The sequence below is a fragment of the Malus domestica genome, chromosome 11 (genome assembly GCF_042453785.1).
Source record: "Malus domestica chromosome 11, GDT2T_hap1".
In the NCBI taxonomy this organism is placed as follows: Eukaryota; Viridiplantae; Streptophyta; class Magnoliopsida; order Rosales; family Rosaceae; genus Malus; species Malus domestica.
The window spans coordinates 20,126,813-20,149,529 of NC_091671.1; the positions used below are offsets into that span (position 1 = coordinate 20,126,813).

General features: G+C 36.9%; 1 protein-coding gene across 2 annotated transcripts; it reads right to left on the reverse strand.

The window, feature by feature from the left end:
* Positions 1 to 682: 682 nt before the first annotated feature.
* On the reverse strand, positions 683 to 22,079 carry LOC103448146 (ubiquitin C-terminal hydrolase 12-like). 2 transcript variants are annotated; one of them, XM_070807745.1, is made up of 32 exons: positions 21,871 to 22,079; positions 21,492 to 21,561; positions 21,035 to 21,185; positions 20,773 to 20,930; positions 19,879 to 20,144; positions 19,569 to 19,787; positions 19,376 to 19,484; positions 19,183 to 19,298; positions 17,017 to 17,115; positions 16,324 to 16,433; positions 14,862 to 14,936; positions 13,928 to 14,006; positions 13,685 to 13,822; positions 13,239 to 13,319; positions 13,013 to 13,132; positions 6,432 to 6,554; positions 5,655 to 5,732; positions 5,477 to 5,565; positions 5,272 to 5,380; positions 4,808 to 4,876; positions 4,625 to 4,732; positions 3,999 to 4,054; positions 3,683 to 3,860; positions 3,508 to 3,609; positions 3,358 to 3,429; positions 3,093 to 3,158; positions 2,299 to 2,364; positions 2,093 to 2,179; positions 1,859 to 1,975; positions 1,646 to 1,720; positions 1,425 to 1,511; positions 683 to 1,264 (listed from the first exon to the last, which is right to left on the reverse strand). In XM_070807745.1, exons 1-32 carry the CDS (start codon positions 21,898 to 21,900, stop codon positions 1,223 to 1,225), a joined length of 3,345 nt encoding a protein of 1,114 aa, XP_070663846.1. In that variant the 5' UTR covers positions 21,901 to 22,079; the 3' UTR covers positions 683 to 1,222. The 2 variants fall into 2 exon arrangements, with proteins under 2 accessions (XP_070663846.1, XP_070663845.1); XM_070807744.1 differs by having other exon boundaries at positions 13,685 to 13,831.
* Between the last annotated feature and the right edge of the window lie 638 nt (positions 22,080 to 22,717).

Consider the following 22,717-nt stretch of genomic DNA (forward strand, 5'->3'; position numbering starts at 1 on the left):
AGCGCCAAGTATTTTATTTCTTGCATATTTTTGTCCTCATTGACAATTAGAAATATGTGGAAGTGTGTTTCCTTAAGATGAGACCAAGAAAAATTTATAACTTATTACAACATGGAAGTGATTCAATACATAGTTGGGCCCAAGTTGGGACCGGAACTTTTGATGAATTTAAAAAGGTTATTTCATTGTAGAGTATTACTTTAAAAATGTTTTATCGTAATAGTTGGACCCACTAGTAAGAGATTAATTATACTAACACCCCCGAGGTCTTTTTGAGTTTTCACAAAACCGCCGCGTCCCTTCCTCTCTCCACCTCTCTTTTGAGTGTATTTTTTTTCACTTCAACTAACAAGAATCATCTAGGATGACTTGAAATCCTCCGTGGAAGGATGTTTACAAAGCGAACGCTTCCCTTTTCTTCTTATTACCCTCCCGATCTTCATTCTGGGTGAACAATCCCAAAGCTTTGCAAAAAAAAAAAAAAAAAAAACAGGGATATTTCCTGGTAAGTAGGAAATTAAAATAAATAGAGTGAAAGAGATGGTGACGACAATGAGAAAATTTCGTCTAAATTTCAAGTTTAACTCCCTCGTTCAAACGCAAGGTTAGAGGATAGATCAACAAACGAAGGTTGGTTCCCGGATTCTGAAAAGGTTGCTACAAGCAAAACAGAAGCTGTTGCTGAAACACGAAAAGCAGGTGCATTTACTGCCCTCAATTCAATAGCAGCGCCTGGCAAATCTCTTTTACAAAAGTTTAGAAACATGTTCGGGAACCGACTAATCAACCCATACGCCACCCCGTCCATCTCGCTATCTAAACCGACCAGAAACGCGAAGCAAAACATGCAAAAAACTAGTTCAAAAATCTTGTTTACTTACTGTCAAAGTTTACATTGAATTGAACTGATGATGGAAGTCCATTCACACGTCACCCAAAGACGAAGCACCTCTGTCCAAAACTGTAGTTGAGCGAGCTCAAGAGGGGATTTTTCTTCAAGACACTGATTTAGGAAATGAGTCGTCCCCAACCACTCTGGATAAAGAATTATATAGCTAACAAATTCGACTACCGAACGTTGCCAGACGCCTTTTCAAAAGTTAATATCACTGGATGGCTGCACAATCACTTTTCACCAATTCCCTCTTCACAGCCACACGATGTGAAGAATTTACCCAACGCATCTCTGGAACGACAAAAAGCTCAATCATCCAACTACTTCCTAGTTGTAAATTTTTACTGGCTTTTCAAATGTATGACGATTCTGCAAAACACAAATTGTAAAAATGGCAGTCGCGTCAACATACAAGCCTATCCACAAATATATTTGAGCAAAAATATAATCTACTAGTTTCAATGCCATTCTTGTTTTTAAAGAAAGATGGACACATGGAAGACGAACAAAATGGAAATATGCAACTCACCTGATTAGCTGCATAAGATCTTTTAGGAGCACTGTCAGAGTGCTCCAGCCCAAGATATTGTTCCCAAGCACCATAGACATCTCTTCTCTATATAGGATGGCAGATGAAAAACAAAACAACGGAAATAAAATCTTAGATTAGAAACATACTACGAAAGTAATAATGTAAACTTCTATTTCTAAAGATTTCCGTATCACTGATTTGCTATTTCTAATTCACACCTGAAACCGACTAGACACAATGTCCGAGTCCTGAAGATATTCTGGGCGACCTAGGGAAAGAAATGCAAACTTCCACTGGCAAAGGGAAAAAAAGTGATGTTTCATCATTAGAATACAAAAATCCCATTTCTTCATTTAAAACTTATGAGAATGTCCATCTTTCTAACAAAATTATAAAAGTGAATATGATGATAATGATAACTTAGGTTGCACCTTAGCGAACTCCTCATCTGCAACCTGTAATTTCTTTTGTACTCGAGCTTTAATTTCAGCCAAAGTTTCACCTTCATGTATGACCAAGAAAAAAGGTTCCCCAAAGTTTTGAATTTGCTAGGAAAGGGAAAATTTGAGCATATAAGATACACAACTTCATATGATAATCATTTTTGAAAGGCAAGCATACATCTGGAGGATAGCAGAACTGTGAAACTAAATAGTTGCAACTACCATTTGGTTTTGAGCTGTGTCTTTAGTGAAATGGTAAACATGAATTACACGATCATTAGGACCAAGATTTTTCTCTTCCTCAGGAACCTATGAATTGAAAGGATACAAAAAAACATCGATTAGACACTCATAACATAAAAAACGCAACCAATAGCTAGAATTAAGACCTCTTAGAGCATAAGCATGAGAGAGAGAGAGACATAGACCTCTTCAGCTCGTAATGTCCAGTATTGATCATTTATGTTCTCAATCTTTTCACTGTGAGGAAAAACCTGCAGATATTTTACAGCAAGATTGATTAGTAGCAATAACAATAAAAATCAACTTTGTATTTATAAGCATTCTAACGGCCATAGAAAATGGAAAAATGGATAAAAACCCCCAAATGTGAATAATCCCATTCTTCCAACCAGTTATATCAACATTTGATTGAGAAAAGAACTAGAAAAGAGGAAAGGTATATCTCACAGAACCACGGAAAGCCCAAAAGGTAATTAACAGAATAGTGTCATGCCACACAAAAAGGGCCTAGGTTTTTGTGGTGGACTCATGATTCATTTTACTCACGGTTGGATTTTATGTCCTCACCGTACCTGTAATACTTGATAAATATAAATTTTGATAAAAAGCTATGCCTATCGCAGAATTCACAATGTTGTACATTTGACATGCACAGATATAGAAAACAAGCCAATTAACACTTAGCTCAAATAGCAGGGACATAGAAAACATTAATATCGCAGAGACATTTGACAATGCACAGATATAGAAAACAAGCCAATTAACACTTAGCTCACACAGCAGGGACATAGAAAACATTACTTTCAAAGTGTATTCTTACAAACTGTATACATTACAAATAAAACCCTATTTTTGCGATGGTATTGTATAATTTACTTTAGAAAGAATCCATTAATCAGACCAATACCTATCAATTTTTTCTTATCTACTTCACAGGTATGGTAGTCAGAGCGTTTTTATTGGAAGATGAAGCTCATACCTTGTAGATCTTGTGATAGAAAACTTCAAGCAACCTAAGTTCTGCATCCGGATGAGACAATTCAACCTGTTCCAAGATGGGATACACCAGTTAGAGCCATAAACTCAGGGTATTAAACTAAGTAAATAAACGATTAAAGTAAACCATTGACAAGATCAACAAAAAAGTGGGCCAAAAAACAAAAAGTTCTACACACTACTAGTAAATAGTTAGTTTCAATTGGCTGGATAGGATGATAGTGACATTAACAAGCCAAAAATGTCACCTTAGTTTTAAGATCATTAATTACATCCCCAACAGTGCTCTGTTTTGGCAGTCTTATGGTGTGAATAACCACCTGGTAAAAGACAGAAATATCAGAAAATAATTAAAACTAACAAACCATAACTTTGTACGAACTTGTAGGTGTACTCACTTCTTCCTTAGTAGCATGATGGAATGCGACTTTCAGAGTTTTCAAACCTTGTAATTCAGGCAGAGGGATGTCCAACACTTCATAGTACAATATATCTGAAGTCTGTCATAGATTGTTGTAAGAGTTTTGTTCTAGGTATTAAAATAAATATCCCCTAGGGATGTGGAATTATCACCTGATTGTAGTGGACCAGCATATCAGTCAAGTGGTCAACCCCACGATACTTAATTGGCTGGGGTTTGGGTTGTTGTGAGTAACAGTTGTGCGGTGTAAGCCTAAGTTTGGATGGATCATCCAAACCAAGTTGTTGAGCTACTCGTTCCACAACATCATCATAGGTATGGAGTTTTGACCTTAAAATCAATACGACAACCCGTGAGATTGTAATGACAAAATCACTTTTAGATCATATACAGGACAGTTAATCAACACAAATGCATTGGTATTGTAAATAATGTAGATAAACATTAACCAACAATAATGTAGCTTACAGTTCAAGGGAGAAATCCTCTTCTTTGGGTTTCTCAAGGGATCGGAAGTGAACAACCTGTGACATATCAGATGATAAAGACTTAGCCAAACTAAGGTACCTTTTTTTATGAGAAACAATTTTATTAAAATACACAATACTTACCTCCTGAACTCACAGAATTGTGACAATGAGAATATATCACCAACACAAGCATACATAATAGAGATATAGGATACATTATCTGAAATAATGCTCCTCAAGAATATTTATGGTGAACCAACTAGATATTCAGACACAATAGTCATGAGAGAACAAGGTCTAGTAATCTACAGTATAAAAGTCTACCCAGAAATTAGAAAACATGACTATTCCATCTTATTATACATGATGACGGTACAGCACCCACAGTTTACCACAGTTAACTTCTTATATGGGTGGGGTGAAACAAATCAATCATCCAGAAAACAAGCATGTCTTTTACATCCTTTTTCTAGTAACAGGACCAGCATGAGATCAAGCTTCAGTAAGAGTCTCACAGCTATACCAAAAGTCTGTTCTCATATGACTACCAATTAAAATAAAGCACCAAAGGAATAGTAGTTTCCAAATTCCAACACATTAAGTATAAGTTTCAGGAAGTCTTACTTGACGGTTGTGCACATATTCCAGAAAAGATGGGACATCATCATAGCGGAGACGTTCACCTTCAAATGAAGTTGGCTTCTGAAAGCAGACAATGTCTCCATCCTCAAGCTGCATACAATGACAACAAGTTCAAATATTGACGAGCAAAAGTACTAATGAACACTGATAATATTTAGAAAATACCTGGCAGGCACGAAATGTGAACTTCTTATCGATGGGTTCACACATGACATTGGGCTCAAACTTAATTTCCTGGGAATCAGAGCATTGGTAAGAAACCATGGTTGACCACTAAAGAAAGAATCAAAATAAATCAACCGCCACATAAATAATTAGTAAATAACAGAGACCAGTAATCAGGCAGCTCTACACCAGACAAACTCAACTTATGGCTCATGAACCTTGGATTCAATCGGTAAAGGCACAAGGTTTTGGGTACTTGTTTGTAGATGAGACAAACAAATCATATCGCTATGAGACAATCAGAAACTTCTTCACCCAGTCATGGTTACTGTCGTGAACTGACTAATGTGCCATCCTTAGCTAAATTGCTAGTTTCATTGTCATAAGGAGATATACCATGTGGTTCTAGAAGTTGCCTACAGAATGACACAAGGAGCTGAGACAAGATGTGATTGCATACAAACCTCATATAGGTCAATCTCTTCCTCGGGAGCATAGCCAGCCATTTCATTTAATTTTGACAAGATTTCAGCTGCCTTACCAGTACTCTTCACGAAAAGTCTTCCAACGTATCTGACATTATGGAGAAAATAAGCAAAAAACATAAAACTTCATCTTCTTCCGTAACTTATTGAGTAAGAGTAACCCAAATATGCCAAATTAATGTACCGTAATTCTTCTTTTTCTGGATCATAAAGCTTAAAGAACAGCAGGATATCATCCTTTGTCTTGTCAGGTGGTGCAATAGGGTGTAAATCCTGAATAAAAATGCAGAAAATCTGGGTAAATGCTACAAAGAACATTCCATACAAGAATGACACAATCTTTAGCAGTAAAGTACAATTACCAGCCCAAGCTCTACTTCTAAGAATAACTTTAGTTCTGCATTATGAACCTTGTTCGATACCTCCCTCAACTGTCCAACCTACAATGCAATGAAAGAAAGACTGATGTAAAAAGCACTTTTCTGGATTATGTTTAATGATGTAAAAAGCAAAGTCAAGTCATCCATGTGGCCTTTATTACTGTACTGTACACATCAGCTATTTCCAGAAAATGTTTCATTTAAAAATACAAAAGCAAAAAACTCTTTACTTGATGCTATAGAAAGAATATTTCTGAGTTTCCAAAAAATAAAAAACTAATTTTCTTCAAAATTGTAATTTTCCATGGAAAACCTTTCCCAACCAAGACATACTAATTGTTCAACCATTTTTATTGAAACAATGTGGAGCAATTCTCATTGAAACAATGTGGCCTAAAAAAATCATATAATCTTGGCCAGGCTTCACCACCAGTCAACCATGTGTAACAATAAGTCTACATAGTGCACAAATATGGAATTAAGACTTCTATACAGAAAAAAAATATAGCAAGGCATCCGATGTAATGCAACATGAAAGAACTGCTTCAACAAGTCAAAGACAGAAACTATAGCTTTTTTTCCATTTTAAAAAACGCACTCTCTAAAAAGCATTAGCTTGTACATGCAAGCATCATCAAGAGCATGGTAGGCATCAAATGGATATGGAGATGAATTTCATCTGTCCCACAAACATTGAAGAAAAAGAAGAAAAAAAAAAAACTTTAAAACATAAAAATAGTAGCAGCACAAGATAAGTACAGATTGTGTTTCCTCCATAGGCGTCAATGGACGGTTAGGACGATATGTATGGTTTTGACGCTTTGCCCACAGCCAAAAACGCTGAAAATGCACTGGTATGCCAAACTCTTTTGCAACCTCCTCCTGAGTTAATCATTATGGAAAGCAATTAACAAGCGCAGCAAGGAAACACAATCCATGTTATTGGAAGCAGCACATCATCACTAAAAAGAAAACACAAGATTGGAAGTGAAGACAGTGATACATATTCGGAATTTGGAGGAGGTACCTAGTTATCAATCATTTCTTATACAAATCTTTTTGGGAGCAGCTTTATTTTTTATTTTTTTATATATAATAAATTAAATAAATTTCAGAATGGATATAATCACCATATGCTATATACCTTGAAGTCCACTTAGAATACTATGCAAAAGGCATAAATCCCTTGGAATGTTTCATTGAAATTTGATTCATCTGCTAGCAAAACTTTTCACTGAGCTACCAGCCGGTTCACCAACAAGTTTTCCTAACCTACAATCCATGTAACAAAAAAGCCACCTACAAAACTGCAAGGGAGCCCTAGCTGCCATTTTCATAAACTTATACCTTTGATTTTTATATCTCAACAGGAAACCAGAAATTTAATAAAATCGGGATACAAATTGAGCAATCATAGTCAGAGAAATTTAAAAACAGCTAAGCACCTTACTCTCAAAACAGAGTATGCCCAGAAAACCCAGACGAGCATACCTACCATTCAAGCCTAATTTGGCACATCCCAGATGATGCCATTGTATTAGGAATATTTGCGATAAAGTTAGAGGTACTTTAGTTACCTACGGTTTCCCTTAGGTTTTCTGCTGGACTCTTGTTATTTCATATTATTTAGTTTGGCGTATTTTAGTACTTTTGTTACCCTAGGGTTTTCTTAGGTTTTTAGGTTCTATAAGTTTCCAACTGTAATCCCTTAGAGGATTTTGGAAGATTGAATAAATTTACAGCTGTATAATTTCCTTCCAATATTTCTTGGGTACTACTGGTCACCAATGCAACCGGTGTTTGGACCGCTGGATTTGAAGACCGTTCAACAAAATTAAGCGTGGATCAAATCTGGCAGTCCAAACCATGATGCACTTAGTCACCGGTTGAGCAGAAGGAAAATCGGTTTGCTTCTATCAGGATTGTGTGTTGCAACCTAAACCTAAAATTACATGCAAAGCCACTGGGAGTGATTCCTACAAATTTAAGCCCTGCATCATATGTTTAACAATTACTCAATGGCATCAAATTTAAGCCACTGGGAGGAAAAATATAAATAGCCATATCTCACCATGAAACTTAATCAAAATCATACAAAAAAAATAAAAAATAAAAAAAAAAAAAACACAAAACAAGGACCTGCCGTCCCAAATCCATGGTAGAAACAAATAGAACATATCTTTTGGTATACCTATAAATGTCATCTAGTGCTCAAAAGCATCAAATGATTATCAATTGAATGAACGCCAAATTTAATCATACATTTGTTCTCTATTTATCACTTCACTTGCCAGTTGCCATAATATTGTCATGTTTACTACTTTTAATTCCCTATAGTGCAGACCCTCAATAATACACACACACACACACACACACACATACATACAGACATACATACATACATACATGTACGTACGTATATATAGTTAGTTAGGATCCGGATAGTGGAGACGCATCTGACACACATTTTGACACAAGTGTTTGTGAGGCCCACTACGTAATGTATTTAAACAATCCAAACGTCCATCTTTTATGTCCTACCTCAAAGATCATGTCTACCAAAATCACACAAATCCAAAACCGTATGACCGTTGGAATTTTTTTTTTTTTTGAGAAGAAACTAACATTTTATAAAAGAACAGAGATACACAGAAGTGGATAAGAAATCCACCAAGAACAAAAACAAGAAGATCTCTCAAGAGGATCTGGCTACAACAACAAAACCTAAAGCTAAATCACTTTACTGCTGCTAACATATCCCACAGTAACTGAGAAAGAGAGTAATTTTTAAAATCATTTGAAACTGAAGCCCAGAGGGCTGCCCAGAATCTTACTCTTCCCCAAAGTACTTCTACCCCCACACCAATATAATCCTCAAAAATTCTTTTGTTACGCTCCAACCAAATGTTCCAAAAAACTGCCGAGACCAGACAACCCCACAAAGCTTTAGCATTCCTCCCAATTCCTAGGGCCTCAAAATTGGTGCTTAGAAGCTCGAAACAACCCTTTGGAATGACCCAACTAACCTAACCTCCTGAAACAATTTCCACCACAGTTGAATCAAGTAAGAACAATGGAGAAAAATGTGGTTTACACTCTCCTCATTAGCTTTGCACAAACTGCACCAATGGGGGCAGAAGCAAATAAAAGGGCTTCTCCTTTGAATTTGGTCACAAGCGTTGAGCTTCCCATTAGCCACAATCCAGACAAAAACTTTGACCTTCGGAGGAACTTTTGATTTCCAAATCTGTGAAGAGGGTGGAAAATGTTGCACAATCCCATTGTTACTCAAGAAAGAGCGATAGGATTTGCATGTGAACAGTCCTGATGCGTCCAGTTTCCACCTTCTGTTATCCGTTCTTGATTGAGCCAAGCGAACATTTTCCACTTTCTGTAATAATCTAGCCGCCTCTTCTATCTCCGCCTCATTCAAATTTCTCCTGAAATCAAAATTCCAGCTCAAAGAATTGATAGAATGATCCGCAAAACTTGAGATATTCTGATTGTGCAATCTCGATAGCAAGAATAATCTAGGAAATTGCTCTTTCAATGGTCCCCCTTCCAACCACCCATCCTCCCAAAATCTCACCCTCTCCCCGTTGCCCACCTCAAACTTGCAAAATTGAAGAAACAAATGAGAACCACACAAAATATCTTTCCAGGGGCTACGACATGAACCCCTCAGCGTAGGATTTGCGTTCCATCCGTTATTATGCAGCCCATACTTGCTTCTTATCACCTTGTGCCAGAGAGAATGTGGTTCCTTTGGGAATCTCCACAACCACTTAGCCAGTAAGGCTTCATTCCGATTCCTCAAATTCCCCACACCTAAACCTCCTTCCTCTTTACTTTTAATAACTATCTCCCATTTTACCAGGTGGCCTTTCTTTCCTTCCTCCACACCTTCCCAAAGAAACCCTTTCATTAGTTTTTCTAGGCATTCAATCACCCCCGCAAGGAATTTTGAACAAGGACATGTAGTAGATCGGCAAGCTTCCCAAAACAGATTGAATCAAAGTTAATCTACCTCCTCTGGATAAGAAGGCCTTCTTCCAACTTTTAAGTCTTTTTTCCATCTTTTCTACCACTGGATCCCAAAACTTAAGTGCTCTTGGCCTACCCCCAAGAGGGAGTCCCAAATACTTTATTGGCCAATTACCCACCTCACAACCCCAAGAATCTGCCAACCTTTTTAATTTCTCACAATCTGAGTTTATTCCAGCCAAATAACACTTAGCTTTGTTGATTTTCAATCCTGAAACGGTACAGAATAAATTGAGGACCTCTAATAAATTGTTCCAAACTTCCTCATCTTCCTCCAAGAAGAAAATGGTGTCATCTGCAAATTGAAGATGAGAAATCTCCACCTTTTCTTGCCCAATGCATAAACCTTTGATCAGATGATTTTCTTGAGCCTTCTCCATTAATCTACTCAAGACATCAACTACTAAGGTAAAAAGAAAAGGTGACAGTGGGTCGCCTTGTCTCAGAACTCTTGAAGCTTGAAATTTTCCCCTAGGCCTCCCATTGATCAAAACGGAGAAATTTGCAGAACTTAAGCATCCCTGCACCCATTTCCTCCATCTATTGCCAAAGCCTTTTCTTTGTAAGACTTCGTCCAAAAATCTCCACTCGACATGATCATAAACCTTTCCAAAATCGATTTTGAACACCAATCCCTCCTCTTTCTTCTGCCTCACCTTTTCTACCACTTCATTTGCAATAAGGACAGCATCCAAAATTTGTCAACCCTTAACAAACACTCCTTGATGTGGAGAGATTGTGCTGCCCAAGACCTCCCTCAATCTTGAAGCCAGGGTTTTCGCCATAATTTTGTACAAACCAGTAACTAGACTTATAGGCCTATAGTCCGTCACTTTCAAAGAGTCTGACTTTTCAGAATTAGACAAATAAAAGTTTCATTTGTCACCACATTTATTATCCCTGTCTCAAAGAACTCCTCCATGACCTTCAAAATATCCGCTTTCAAGATATCCCAACAATGTTGAAACATTTGCAAAGAATAGCCATCTGGTCCTGGCGATTTATCCGTTCCACAATCAAAAACTGCTCTTTGAACTTCCAATTCCTCAAAAGGCCTCTCAAGCCAAGCTGCCTCAGATTCGCTTATTGAGGCCCATTGATGCCTTCCAGGCCCCAACAAGCCTCTTCGTTGCTGCTAAACAGGGACCTGAAGAAGTTGACAATATGTTGTTCTATCTCTTCCGCATCCTGTATCACTCCCCCGACATCCGCTTCCAACCTTTCTATATAGTTTCTCTTCCTTCTCCCGCTTGCAATTCGATGGAAAAATTTAGTATTACCGTCCCCTTCTTTAGCCCATTCCACTTTACCTCTTTGCCTCCACTTCACTTCTTCCTTGTAAGCCATATCTTCCACAAGGAAAAGTAGCTCTTCCCTCTTACTTCTAGCAGCAACATCTAGCCCTTCCATCCCCTCTCTCCTATCTAACTCCTCTAAGCTGGTCTCAGCTTCTTTAATGTCGTTCTCGACATCACCGAAACTCTCCTTACTCCATCTTTGCATCTTTTTTTTTTTTATGGCTTTTAATTTGATTAGAAACTTATAACCCTCCCAACCTTCCACCTGCTCAGATTGCCACCATTGTTTGAACTCGTTCCTGAAATCTGGGTGTTGTAGCCACATGTTTTTGAATCTGAAAGGACTTGGCCCCCATTTCACCTTGTTGGTATCTAGCTGGATTGGGCAATGATCAGAAATGACCCTTGCCAAAGCCATTTGTCTTACCTCTGGAAAAATCTCTTCACAACCTACAGAGAACATAAATTTGTCTAAACTTCGACACACAGGTTCTTCTCTGAGGTTTGACCAAGTATATTGAGCGTTAAGCAATTCCAAATCCTTGAGTTTTGTATCTCGGATGAAATCATTAAAATTCCTCATGCTTGTAGTCATCCTTCCCCCGTTTGATTTCTCATTTACAAATCTCACCACGTTAAAATCTCCTCCTACACACCATCTTGGTCCGCAAAGGCCGTAAAGGCCAGCCAATTCTTCCCAGAACTCCCTTCGGTCTCTATTTTTGCAAGGACCATAAACACCTGATAACCACCATTCCAACTCGTTGAGGGCCTTAATTTTTATGGAGACAGAGAAAGCTCCAACCAAAGATTCAATAACTGAGATGTGTTTGGTGTTCCAAATCACAGCTATACCCCCGGAACTTCCTTGTGCAGGAGCATAATTCTACTCTTTAAATCTACTTCCCCAAACACTAGCCACAAGCCTCCTATCGATTGATGCTTTCTTAGTTTCTTGTAAGATAATGATATCGGGCATTAAGCGTCGGAACTGCTGTTTCAAAATCAACCTCTTCTGCCTACTTCCCAATCCTCTAACATTCCAGCTAATTATCTTCATTAAATCTGATTATGCCCATTTGAAATTTCTTGTCTCCCTTGTTTCCACCCACAATCTTGTTAACTTTAACTTTCCCAGTTTTCATTTCATGAAATAAAGACCTTTTCAGAGGAACCAAAGAAACTTTCATATTTGACATAAATTTGGACGTTTGATTTTGTGCCTCATGTTTGACTGATACGCAAGCCGGCCTTTTCCTTCTACTGTACTTTAATAGTTTCTTGTTTTTTCCAGTATCCTTGAATTCAAACAGTTCCACAGCGTCTGATTCTGCTATATTTCTTGTAGAACTGTATTTTTGCATTTTCTTCATTACAAATGAATGTCTTAATGGTTTTGGATTTGTCTAATTTTCTGCAAGGATGATCTAAAACACAGATGGTTTGGATCATTAAAGTACATTACAAGGTGGGCCCTACAAAATGGGCTTCAAAATGTGTGTTTAAAGCATGTGTCCCCAGATCCTAAACCATATATATATACATATATAAAATATATTCCTCTTTGTGTGTGTACTTCTGCTTGTGTAGAATGGTTACAGTTACTAAACCGTAACTGTACAAATGAAAAAAACAATGACACACACAGGTCAGTTAACTGTTATTAGACAATGTAAGAGGACTTGAAAGCATCTAGAGTTCTATCCTCTGCTTCTACCTTACATCCAACCTACAAAGGGGGGAAAAATAACTTATTTTCTTTAAGAAAAAAGGAGAACTATTGACAAGTAAAGCAATAACTCTAGCCTTTCGAGTTTTAATACACTAACTAATATCTTGCAAAACGAAAGAGGACATAAGCAACCATTAATGCCATAACGTATTTAGCAGACAATATGGATAGTTGGATACCAGCGGGACAAGAAAGTTTTTTTTCTTATTGATAGAAGAAAAAAAAAGGTTTGAAATCAGGTGCAACAAGCACCTTCTGAATTGTACCTTAAAAAGGTTAAAAGGGGTCTGCTTCTGAATACGAAAACTTCTAACTTTGTCATGATCCACAAGATCAAAATAAATATCCTTCCCAATTTGCTCCATGAGGTTCTCATCCCTGGCAACCTAGACGATTCATATACCTCTTAAGCATATTCAAACTAGAAACTTGTACAAATTGACCATTAAAGTCACTTGTTAATAAGGGAGACATTAACAGCTAAACCCCAACCTTTATAATAGTATACAGGTGTGCCTCTGCCTTTTCTTTCTTCTTGTGCTCCTTTTCTTCTTGTTCTTTTTTTAACCTCTCCTGACACAAGTCAAATGAATTTATTTAGAACTTATCTCCCGTAAGGCAAAAGTGTATTTGTTTTCATTTGTATATAAGTAACTCATAAATTAAGCAAGTTTGTCTACAAAGCAGTTGATGTGCCAAATGTATGAAACAAACAAGCAAAGCATGACCTTATTTGTATCTCATTTATTTCTGATTCCAAGTTCAAGTAGAACTTCACTTGGATCATTATGGGAATTTGATCTCAAACAACAGGATAATTGAGATAAGCATTGTTCAGAGGTTCTTTCAAATACATCGTCAAATGGAGAAGCCACACATCCAATTTCTTAAAAATGAATAAAATACCCTAAAACTTGGCCTTAAGAACAGGATCTCACCCTAAGATGTTCAGCAATGTCCCTTTCATCCACATTGCAGATTATTTTATCTCTGTCACTTTCCCGAATGTACACCAGCATGTATGCATTTGAATATTTAGTAAATTTGAAAGGAGTGTTATTAAACCCAGGGTTTGCCTGCGGTAACTGTAAAACAATAAGCAAATTATGAAAAAAAGAAAAAAAAACTTAAAAAGTATAAACATTGATTCAATATCGCAGGCAGAAAATGGAAAAGCATACCTCTTCCTCACCACCATACTGCTCCTCTAGTGCCCTCTTTATATCTTCTTTTGTTACCCTCTCATCATCGAATTTATACCTGTGAACCACATTCTTAATGACATGTGAAATAAAGGGTGCTTGATTGAAGATAGTAGCAACTTCAGTTCCTTGCTTTCCCAGCATTTCTCAAAATTCAATCAAATGTCTAGAATTAGCATAAAACTTGGGAAACAGAATTGGCACAGAAACATACCCACTGAGGTGCCTATTATGACACAAGGCCTCAAAACATCCATATGGCATGGTCATTTACTATGTTATAATTACCTTATTGTGGCACACTGAAAGTGAATGTGAGTGTGGTTGCCACTTATCGAGGAGATTGATATGAAGGTGGTATGCTTAGTTATACTCATATAGATAGATTGCTATATAAAAGTTACAACCACATCCATCTTCATATAGATGGAGATAGACACTGCTAAAAATCAAACTACAGTTCACCCAGAAAGGTTGACAATACAACTGTAGTGAGTCATTAATTGCCTTAAGATTCAAAGAATTCACATATAAGGTCCCTTTTGTATTAGATAAGCTTCTTGTTTTTTTTTTTTTTTTTTTTTTTTTTTTTTCCAGCTTTTCTGAAGTGGTCCACTCCCAATTTTGAAATTTGGATTTCTACTGTTTATAGGCAATAAAATTGTCTCTTCTGAAAAGACAAATGCAGAAAAGGGTCCTCATGATGCTAGGAAAGAAGTTGATCAAATTTAAAACGTAAAGTATATAGGCATATTTGTACATGTGTGCTTCTAGAAATTCTGGCTTCAAACAAACAATATGAAAACCAAACTAGGGGGTTGATGCAGCAAGGTGATGAGAATCAATCATGAGTTTTCCAGACAAGCAAAACATGTGTGCACACTTGAGAGATGGATACAGAACTGTGACATACCACTGATCAGAAAGTGTTGGCCTGATAAAGGCATAATAGTGTCCACCGTGCACCCCACCACTATGCACCAAAACACTGTAAACAACCATAAAATGGGTAAGTACAATAGAAAGATTAACTACAAATCGAAACTAATTCTTTTATAGAGAGATCAAAACATGGTCATCCTGTGTCTAAGGGAGACATAAAAATGCCTTAAGAGTGTTTGTTTATTCCACAACAATAATTTTTTGTAGAGTAAATTGGAGTAATGGTCCCTCAACTAAAAATCGATTACCAATGGTCCCTCAACTTTAACCCAATTGGAGAAATGGTCCCTCAACTTTAACTCAATTGCAGCAATGGTCTTTCCAACATAACTCATTTTGACAAAATTCTGATGAAGTTGACGAAAAGGACCATAGCTGCACGTTTTGATGAGTTGAGTGACCAATGGTAATGGATTTTTAGTTGAGGGACCATTGCTCCAATTTGATTAAAGTTGAGGGACCATTGCTACAATTTACTCTTTTTTGTAAGAAAAAAACATTATAGGTGAATGAGCAGTACAAGACAGGGAAAAAGCAAGCAAGAAGAAGAAAATAGAATAGGAAAGCACACAACATATATAAAATGAAACGTGTACATACATATAACATCATAACAACTAAAGGTGAAGAAGAAGAAAATAGAATAGGAATGCACACCACAGATATAAAATGAAACCTGTACATACATATAACATCATAACAACTAAAGGAACACGGCCACTTAGAGCATCACCAATGGAAGATGCAAAATGCCTTGAAATTGATATTTACATTTTTTGGTTGGCTTGAAAACACTCCAATGGAGGGATGTCAAATATCCATATTCCCCAGAAGATGTAAATAAAAATGTAAATTTACATCTTTTGGAGGTCGCCCAGCCAATCAAAGAGCGAACAATGAATGAAATTCCAAATTTCACATCTCTCCCATTGGAGTAAAACTAACACTACACCTCCCGGAAATGTAAAATGAGATGTAAATGTGGGTTTTACATATCAAATTTGTATCTCTCTTAGTACTATGAATCTTGTGGCTGGCGAGTTCGATACCAATTTATTTCCTTACAAACAATGTGCAACAAAAGTGAAATTCAGCATCACTATCAGATAGTAACGTCGACCAAAATATCCTCACAGCAGAAATTTTGGCACCCTACCAAGATTCCTTAAAGGACAAAAATGTTTCTGTCCAGAAAAAGGAGATGCAGCTAAAAGAGCAAAGGGGTTTCCTACAAAGCATGCATGAGGAATTTAGAATTCTTTCAATAACAAGAGCTACATAGAATCCTTCCCCAACTATATCAAGCACCAGTAAGTGAACCTCATAACTATTATTATCACATGAAAGGGATCACCAGAAAGCTTCCCTAAGAGATTTAACTAAACAAAGTGGCCTCCGATACATGACAAATAAGAATGGTGCTGAAAACGTACCTGTGAAGTGTGTAAAGGTTGCGAACGCTCCTATCAGCTTCAGGCGATAAATATTTTCCATTCTCTCGATCAAGGTCAAGTTGTAAAGGGAACTCATAACGATCATTAATCTACACAATGAGACCATCAAGAACTATATTTAATGTCGAGTAAAGAAATGCAGTTTATCAGTCTTATGTAATCAAATGCTAATCACATCACTCCAATCTCATCTGGAATAAATTATGAATGGATGGTTAGAAAGGCGCTATATATGACAGACCAGTCTAATAAACAGGTCATTCAAGTCAAATGTCTGATAATAGAACCATTAATGGCCAGATCACAGGACATGCAAATCATAAGGACAACTTTAAAGCAAACACAACATGGGTCCTTACCCTTTTTTGTCTAAACTTTGATTAAAACTGGTTTAATTGACTGCAACTGAACTTTCAGTCTAAATTTACTCTCTTTTGTATTCTTTCCTCAGCATTCATACTGACCACAACTTATCAAGTAAATATACTCTGATTGCGAATAAATGGATCATTAAATACAAACAACAGTTTCCCATCTTCATTTTCAAACAATCATTTGGACACAATTGTGATGGACAAACTATAGTGAAATTCATGGTAACAAACTAATCATGCACAAATAACAGTCATTATGGCATGTTATATCAATTTTTTCCCCTTATTGAATTCCAACCTTCACCATTGTGTCCCGCATGAAGTCATACTCAAATCGTTTCAGTTGAAGTTGAAGCACAGGGGGGAAGTCAATGAACAGAACACCTTTCTTGGCATCCTGAAAAGATCCCACAACGTCCAAAATGATCATCCAACAAATATAAGCCAATAAAACAATAGTTTTTCTTATGACAGACAGCCAAAAACAAAATGCAACAAACTGAAGAAATAATCACACTTGTGGCTGAAGCAAACCAACTATTAGAATTGGGACATTACAATCCCTCCGCAAAACAAAAGACAAAGGTAGATTTAGCATGGGAAAGAGAGAGAGGAACAATAAATAGGAGAGAGGTAGGCAAGAGGAAGAAGCCAAGGAAAAGAAAAAATTGAACGTAAATATTGATGCTTAAATCTACCCACCAAATCATTTATATAAGTTTTTACAACTTTCTAAGATAAGATCCACTTTTACAACTTCTACTGAATTTACGCAGCAACTTGTTTGAAAAGACCGTCAGTTTCTTTTGAACACCCCTAATATCATGTACAACTAGGCTATTCAAACTTTGTTCTGCCTCATTATTCAAACATTTTGTTTTAAAAAGAACCAAACTTTTATTTCAGATTAAAACAATACAACAGAAAACGAGATCTCTCTAAATTACAAGACAGGCTTTTCCATTTCTGAGAAACAGCATAAAACAAATAATTACAAGATAGAGGCTTTCCAATTTGAAAAATAACAGAAAACGAGCTCTCTTTAAATTCCAAAGCTACACGCACTCACAAAGATGCCCAACAGCATGCCCTTTCCCATAAGCATTCCACCTCCTCACAATATCCACAAAATTTCTGCTTTTCTTATCTCCACGTACCACTGGAAAAATTCACAGCACTAAACCCCCTTTTCAAAGCTTTTCACATAATAACTTATTAGACGACATTGGAATGGACCAGCATAACCCAGCCTCCTCAATTAACCAAGCCCACAAAGAAAAAGCCACAGGACAGGGCAACAACAAATGATCCAAAGTTCCAAAATTTCAGTAGAAGAGACGGAGCCGAGATATCCAACGTGTATTGAGTGACTTAGAAGAAAACGTTACAGAATGCTCCAACTTCCAAACTCTCCAATTTTGCTTTATGAGGGATGAGGGAGACTGGTCCTAGAGTTGACAACAGCGACAACTCTGCTTCTTGATCATTCAGATTCCTTTGAAACCCAAAATCCCAACTTAAAGGCAAAGGAAAGAACTGACACACATTCTTGGAATAGATATGAAATTGTGATTACCTGTACAGATGCAGATATAACGAACAAAACTCTGTATCCTCAATCCATCTGTCTTTCCCAAAACCTCACTTTAAACTGTGTCCTTTAGAAAGATCTGTCGATGGGCAGCAACTTGTATCTCTTGCCTCAACCTTCAGATCCCAACCAAATCAGATAAACCATACTTCTGAATTTGTTTTATCCCCTTGCAGCTGAGAAGAACAATCCACTATTTTCTTCTTCTTTCTTTTTTCTTTCTCATAATAAAATAACTCATCATATTTCCAAAATCCTGAAGGTTTATGAACTTGGATTGTGTAGACTATCCATTCCAGCATTCAGGAAATTAAGTTTAACAACTGCCAACCTATTTCTTCCCCTCCCTCAGTTGTAACACCTATTTTACCACGCCTCAATCTTATTCATCAATTTGAAGGGCCTGTGAATGCCCAACCCTTGCGACTTTGCTTTTTATAATTTTCTTCTCTTGTTTGGGTTGAAAATGCCTTGCAAAAGCAATGGTTCGATAAGTTGAAGAAAAAAAAAAGCTAGCCACCATCTAATTTGCAATCATTTTTACCTTGACTGCCTCAAGTTAATTTGTCTCCACCCAAGATATCAGGTTTATTTGTTTACATTGGGGCCAAAAGTGTCCTAAGACACAAAACTAAAATTCGAAATAAAAAGGCACGGATGGCATTGCAAAAATAGCATCCTGCAATCTTGATCAATGCAAGGAGCAAGCAAAAGTGAGCTGCTCAGAAGCTTAGTCAACAGAAATAAGTTTAACGCTCCAAAGCAACGAATTATCTAAAATTTTCTCAAATTAGCAAGCAGATAAGTCCCACAGAATTTCATGCAAAATTGTCCAAATTATCTACACCCTGAAAATTTAATAGAGCTACCAACCTGTAATCCATACTGTTCAGCATGATACTTGTTATCACCCTCAAGACGTTCCACTTCAACATACTTATCAAAAGAAGCATAAACATCACGACAGCCCTTGACATCAAGTTGAAGGTCTGCCAGGCACATATTAAAAAATGTTATGCAAAAGGAGCATAACATGGGAGAGCGCAAAACATAAACAACAAAGTACCATAAAATGATTCCTTTCTTGTAGATTTGTAGTCCACGTTGATGCATTCAATGTAGTTCATATGGTGTCCTTCGAATAACTTCTGTATAGTTCCCTCTACAACAGTTCCCTGGTGTACTTTTCATTAAGTATCCAGAGCTTCCAATTCATAAGATTTTCAAATTTATCAAACTAAGTTTAGTTAGAATTTTACCTTCATTTTGTGCTCAAGTTTTTCACACAAAACTCTATTGAGTTCTTGCACATCATGCTGCATAAATGAATCATATGTGTCCCATCCAAAAGACTTTGTAAGCTCTTTGGTCGCCACACTATTGTCACTGTACTGGAGCTTGTAAAATAGACTCTGCAGAGCCAATGGTATGCTTTGCGATGGCAAATCATTCTCAGTTGTGGGCATATGGTAAACAGCCTGAAATATATAATCCAAGAAATTGTTTTCCTCAGATCTCTAAACAAACAAGTTAGCATGAGGGAGAAGAAAAATGTCGGCAGCCGCTAACCTTTCTGAAATAAGGAATATGATACAGAGTCTGGAGAAGAGAGTTCATGTAGCACGTTGCTCCTTGGTTCTTAAGCCCCACATAACCTGTCTCCTTTTTTGAGTCATATGTCCAGTAATCTACAACCCTACGAACAAGAACCTCGGCTTCAACTATAAGTGTATCATTCACAAGATACCCTCTACTGGGATCGTAAAGTTCACTAAGAGGCATGAAGGATGTAAAACCCCAATCACTTTCTCGCGCATTGAACTGGTGCTGTGTGTCTGTATCACACAAATACAGTAAGTTGAAATTTATATGCACAACAACAACAAAGCCTTATCCCAAAGTGGGGTTGGCTGAAGAATCCTAGAATGCCACTGCGCTCAGTTAATTGAAATCTATATGCACATTTTTGTTTAATTCTGCAGGTTTCTGTCTGTAAGTATACAAAATGTCAGCACCGGCTTACGGAATTGGTAAAATTTTGGTTTTCGAAACAACTCCAACTAATACAAGCCTAAACATAACTATTGAATTTCTAGATCACATGAGCTGAAGCTTAAGTACCAGAAGCAAACCGAAAGGCCAAACACATCTACATTCTGAATTTCCCTATTACATAATGCACTCCTTACAACCAAGTCCTCCACTGAATTCATTGGGCTCTGATACTTGTAATGAACCATGAACGATTTTCTTTCCTAGCAAATCTACTTATTTTCATCAACATAAGAAACCATTATTTGCAACATTCCTGATTTCCACATTTAAATGCACACACGTTATGATAGATAGAGAATCACACCCAACATCATGGATTAAGTCCGGAAATTCTTATATTGCCAAATGCTCCAATCCGAAATTTAATGAGCATTGGAAGATTAGAAGAATATATATCCGAGGAGTTACCTTTTCGTACTGAATACTTGTTATGAATTTGATTGATAACCCCCAAGCTAAACTGTGCATATCTACTCCACCCATATGGCAAACATGAAGAATCCGCAACATCCAAATACATAGACAAATGATCCACATTGTTTCCCTTAGGAAAAATAAGCACGCGCCTGCCAAAGCAAAGCAAAGCAAAGAGGAACATGTCAAAGAGGAATGTATCACAGCAAAGTGAAGATGTAAAAAAAAAAAATAAAATAGAGAAGATGACCATTACCATTTATAGCCGCCAACAACAAATACATCTGAATAATACTTCTTTGTATTCATCCTAGTAAAGTTGTCAACTCTCCATGTGAATCTTGATGATGGAGGATCCTCCACGGGCTGGTTCTCCACATTATTAGCAGTTTCAGGTTGTGCAACGACTAATATGCAAAGAAACAAAAATGAAACATAAATATGTTACAAAATTTTCTTGCTGTTAGTTGTTGAACGGACAACTAAAATAACAGTACTGCCAGAAAACTAAAATATTAAACTCAAAGGATCTATTTCAGTATCCAACTGTGCAGAACATGTATATATGATCTTTTTCAATGGACACTGTATGAGAACTTCCTAGAGTTTGCTTTCAAATGCAAAAAAAAATAATCCTAGTGAAGACAACCACTTGTAAGATACAAGTAACACTAAAATTACAGGGAATGGACATGCTGTAAGGATCATAATACCTTCCATGGGTTGGTGATTGTTTTCAGGCAAATCCGAATGCGGGACAAGCATCTCCTCGTCCTCTGGTTGCTGAAACAAAAACACAAGGGTGACGAAGAATTCTGAGCATTTACCAAAAGCAAACCCTTATTACTATTTCCAACAAAACCCTAAATTTCAAACAGCAATGGAGAGAATTATAACCATATTACAGAAATTTGGAAACCAAAGCCCTAAACAACCCCAAATTTCAATTTTAGTTCTGGAAAAAAAAAAACCCAATTACAATAATCTTAGGAAATACATACAAATTTGAACCAAAAACCAAACCTCTGATATCGGCAAACACCAAACACATAGATGCATGTATACTTAGATAGAGAGGAGAGAGAGTCATACATCAATAGGGGCAGGCGTCACGACTGTCATGGTTGAATGAAGCTGCAGAATGAGATATGGAAATACCTCACAGAAAGGTACGAGAGAGAAAGTGAGAGAGGGAGAGGGAGAGGGAGAGGGAGAGGGAGAGTAAAGGCTTGCAGTAAGAGAAGTGCAAAATGGCGATCACCAGAAGCTAGTCGAGGAGGGAAGAGTCTTTGCTCTTCTTTATATGTATGTGTCGGGTAGTACGGTAACAATATGTTTGGCGAAAGAAATTTAAAATTATTAAAGAAATGTAAAATGATAGAGATTGAAATGATGAGATTTTATTTTTTAGAATTTGTGAATTTTCTTGTTTTGTTAATCTAAAGAATAATGGAATTAAATACAGAATTTGTTATTTTTAAACTCTTAATCATAGAAATTAGAAAATGATATATATTTTCATAGAATTTAAACTTGGAAATTGGAGGTTCCAAATTCCAAGTTTTTTTTTCCACGTGGAAATTCTAAATTTCTATGTTTATGAATCCAAATAAAGAAATTGGTGCATGTCAATTTATAAATTCCGACTTTTAACAAATTCCAAGTTTATTTCCCTCATCCAAACTGTAACATCCCACATCGCCAGGGGGAGTGGATCATGTAAGCCTTATATGTATATTCTCATATTTACCTAGCACGAGGCCTTTTGGAAGCTGGCTTTGGGTTCTATCGGAACTCCAAAGTTAAGCAAGTTTGCGCGAGAGCAATCCCATGATGGGTGACATATTGGGAAGTTCTCGTGTGAGTTCCCAGAAACAAAACCGTGAGGGCATGATTGGGGCCCAAAGTGAACAATATCGTGCTACGGTAGAGTCGAGTC

Excerpts from the sequence above, each read along its gene's own strand:
- LOC103448146 (XM_070807744.1), bottom strand. The coding sequence starts at position 21,900 with ATGACAGTCGTGACGCCTGCCCCTATTGAT. Across the intron at positions 3,610-3,682 it reads TGCTGGTCCACTACAATCAG|ACTTCAGATATATTGTACTA; the intron begins GTGATAATTCCA and ends AATCTATGACAG. Across the intron at positions 3,159-3,357 it reads TTAATGATCTTAAAACTAAG|GTTGAATTGTCTCATCCGGA; the intron begins GTGACATTTTTG and ends ATCTTGGAACAG.